The sequence below is a fragment of the Sinocyclocheilus rhinocerous genome, unplaced genomic scaffold (assembly GCF_001515625.1).
Source record: "Sinocyclocheilus rhinocerous isolate Xijiao unplaced genomic scaffold, SAMN03320098_v1.1 scaffold988, whole genome shotgun sequence".
Taxonomy (NCBI): domain Eukaryota; kingdom Metazoa; phylum Chordata; class Actinopteri; order Cypriniformes; family Cyprinidae; genus Sinocyclocheilus; species Sinocyclocheilus rhinocerous.
Genome location: NW_015650363.1, coordinates 252417 through 255785, shown reverse-complemented (window position 1 = coordinate 255785; position 3369 = coordinate 252417). Strand labels below are relative to the sequence as shown.

The window sequence follows — 3369 nt, the reverse complement described above, 5'->3', positions numbered from 1 at the left end:
GGTCCTAGAGAGCCGCAGTCCTGCAGAGTTCAGCTCCAACCCTGAAAAAAAACCTCACCTGCCTATAGCCTTAGTAATCCTGAAGACATTGATTAGCTTGTTCAGGTGTGTTTGATTAGGGTTGGAGCTAAACTCTGCAGGACTGCGGCTCTCTAGGACCGAACTTGCCTACCCTTGTCCTATCCTAACAAACCAAACATCAATGGAAAGCTTATTTATTCAGACTCCAGATGATGTATAAATCTAAATTTCAATAAATTGACCCTTAAGGCTTGTTTTTGTGGTCCAGGGTCACATTTGTGTTTGTCTGTGTAGCCAACGACAGAACATTTAGCATGTTTTTCGTGAGCTTTTGCCTTGGCGTCTGAACAAGTACACCAGTGTCGCTTGCGAAAACAACAATGCCAGCTGAGCGCCGTGGATGGAAACGTGCAGATTAATGGGCGGTAATATTATAATAAGAACCCCTTCCTACGCAGGAGGGGGAGAGAAATCTGATCGGCTCATTTCCTCACATGCTTGCAGAGAAAGGCTTGCAAAACCAAACTTACTGGGTTCTTGTTTTTCACGTTTTCTGAGTTGGTAGATGCACCGGACACTCAATTATAGCACTTAAAAAGTCAGATTTTAATCTGATGAGCCCTTTAATCAAAAAGTAAAAACAGAAATATTGTGAAATATTAAAATAACTGTTTTCTATTTGAATACATTTAAAAATTTAATTTATTCCTGTGATGGTAAATGAATACTTTTTTTCAGCAAGGATGCACTAAATTTGTCATAAGTAACAGTAAAAACATTTTTTTTATTTTACAAAAATCCTGAAAAAAATGTATCAGTTTCCACAAAAATATTAAGCAGCACAACTGTTTTCAACACTGATAATACTAAGAAATGTTTCTTCAGCTTCAAATCAGCATATTAGAATGATTTCTGAAGGATCATGTGACACTGAAGACTGGAGTAATGATGCTGAAAGTTCAACTTTGCCATCACAGAAATAAATTACATTTCAAAATATATTAAAATAGAAAACAGTTATATTAAATTGTAATATTATTTTACAATATAACTGTTTTTACAGTATTTTTGATCAAATAAATGCAGCCTTTGTGAGCATAAGAGACTCCTTTCAAAAACATAAAAAATTTTTTTAATTATTCTTAAGTTTTGACTGCCAATGTATAGACATGACTTCAGTAACTTGAGTGTATTTTTTTTTTATGTCCTTAGGTTGGATTACTCTGGTATTGCGTTGTTAATCATGGGCTCATTCGTTCCATGGCTGTACTACTCGTTTTACTGCTCTCCTCAGCCGCGGTTCATCTATCTCTTTGTTGTATGTGTGCTGGGTGTTGCTGCTATCATTGTGGCCCAGTGGGACAGATTCGCCACCCCTCGGCACCGGTCCACACGTGCAGGTAATGCGCTCACCTGCTTCTCTAAATGTTCCACCTGCTTGATTGATTTCAGATGTTGCTTAAAACATTTTTCCTCGTACTTAGGTGTTTTCATGGGCCTTGGTCTGAGTGGGCTCATTCCCACAATGCATTTTACCATCGCAGAGGGTTTTGTGAAGGCAACGACAGTGGGTCAGATGGGCTGGTTCTATCTGATGGGTGCCATGTACATTAGTGGAGCATCACTTTATGCAGCACGGATACCTGAACGTTACTTCCCTGGCAAATGTGACATCTGGGTAAGACTCAAGGGAATCTTTGTTGCATGTAATATTGTAAAGCGGCCTAATAACATAATGTACATACAAGTATCCACCTTATTTTTTAACATAAGAGCGGGTGCATCCATTATTGAATTGAATGTGCAAGGCTTTCGGTATCATCTGTTTACAGTTATTTTAGCAGTACAAAAACAGTCTGTTATACTGCTTGATGCTGATGATATTGATTGAATTTTTTATCATAATCATAAATGCAAATTTATGTTTATTGCACTTTATTTTCCTAGTTATTTATCTATAGCGGCTAATGAAATGGAAGTCTCGCGTTGATTGAAAATAGCTTCCCTTTTGCACTGCAAAAACAGTTGGATACTCACGGTCTCTATCCGTTTTACTTTCTCAGTTTCAGTCTCATCAGATATTCCATGTGCTGGTTGTCGCGGCGGCATTTGTCCATTTTTATGGGATCTCAAACCTGCAGGAGTTCCGCTATGGCCTGGAAGGAGGCTGCACAGATGACACTCTGCTGTAAAAAAAAAAAGCAAAAAAATCACTTGAACTTTGGCTAGTGCCTGCTCACTTCACAATGAACCTGGATCCCACACAATGCAGATTTAAAGATTTTTATTATCTCTTGAAGGATTTTAACATATATTTAAATAAGGTGTTTATTTGTTAAGATGCTTAAAAGTCTTGATAAATGTGGTAGTCTTGTGTTTATATTGTTCTTTGCTATTTCAGTGCAGCACAGAATTTATTGTAAATCACTGGAATGAGTCATAAAGCATTACAGAGGTCTTAAGAGACTACCTCCTCCAGCGCTTTTTCTTCTGACTGTTTTCTGGTCTACTGGTTAGTGGTCCTGTACTTTAAGAGTTGTAGGGAAAACACATAGAACATGCTTAGGTCTCGGTTTTCTCAAACATGTCTGCATGATCATTCATTAACTTTTGATCTGAAATGCTTGACCCATAGCTTCAGCAGTGGGATACAAGTTGGGAAAAATTTTATCTTTTGTTTGAGTGAATCAGGGTTTCAGTCAAAATACTTGCACTGGTTTTAGAAGTCAAAATATTTAAAAAGCAAAATAAAGATGAAACGGCTAGAATTGCTTGCTTCATTAATAGTGTTTTTTTTGTTTGTTTTTTACTTTTTGGTATGTGAAAAAAGATGTATGTGTGTGTATATATATATATTTCACCTCCAAGATCGTCTGAGACCAGCCACCCGGACAGCTGATGCCATGAACCATGCCCTCTATTCAATATTCCGTTTCAGCTGGAAATAGGTCACTACACTGAAATAAAGTCGGCAGCAACTTCCGGTTCACGTAGACTTTAACAATAACAAAACTAGAAGAATAAAGACTACAACTACAACCTCTTCGAGGGCTAATAAATTGCTAAAGACTACAACTTAGTCCAATTTTTCAAGCACTTAAATTCACACCCTGGTGATAGTCCTAGTTTAGTTGTAGTTATTTAGCAACTTTTTAACTACTTAAAACAGCGCACGTTTCAGCACACAGTTGCATTGTTTTATGAAACAGTATATATTATAATGTATTTATCATAAAAAAGGTTTTTTTTTTTATTAAAATGAAGGTCAGAATCTGATTTGAGATGGCAGTGAGCAAACGCGCGAGCACGGGCCTTACAGTGCGCACGCGCGCTGGTGACGTCGCAGTG

At 37.5% G+C, this 3369-nt stretch overlaps 1 protein-coding gene across 6 annotated transcripts in view; it reads left to right on the top strand.

Annotated features, from left to right (window-relative positions):
- Window positions 1-2263, top strand: part of LOC107711855 (adiponectin receptor protein 1-like) — a 10379-nt gene extending 8116 nt beyond the window's left edge. For all 6 annotated transcript variants that reach the window (XM_016516914.1, XM_016516913.1, XM_016516915.1 and 3 more), the window contains 3 exons: window positions 1234-1421; window positions 1506-1699; window positions 2085-2263. In XM_016516914.1, coding sequence (XP_016372400.1) covers window positions 1234-1421; window positions 1506-1699; window positions 2085-2213 — 511 coding nt within the window. In that variant the 3' untranslated portion in view covers window positions 2214-2263. The remainder of the gene's footprint in view (window positions 1-1233; window positions 1422-1505; window positions 1700-2084) is intronic.
- Window positions 2264-3369: the final 1106 nt, after the last annotated feature.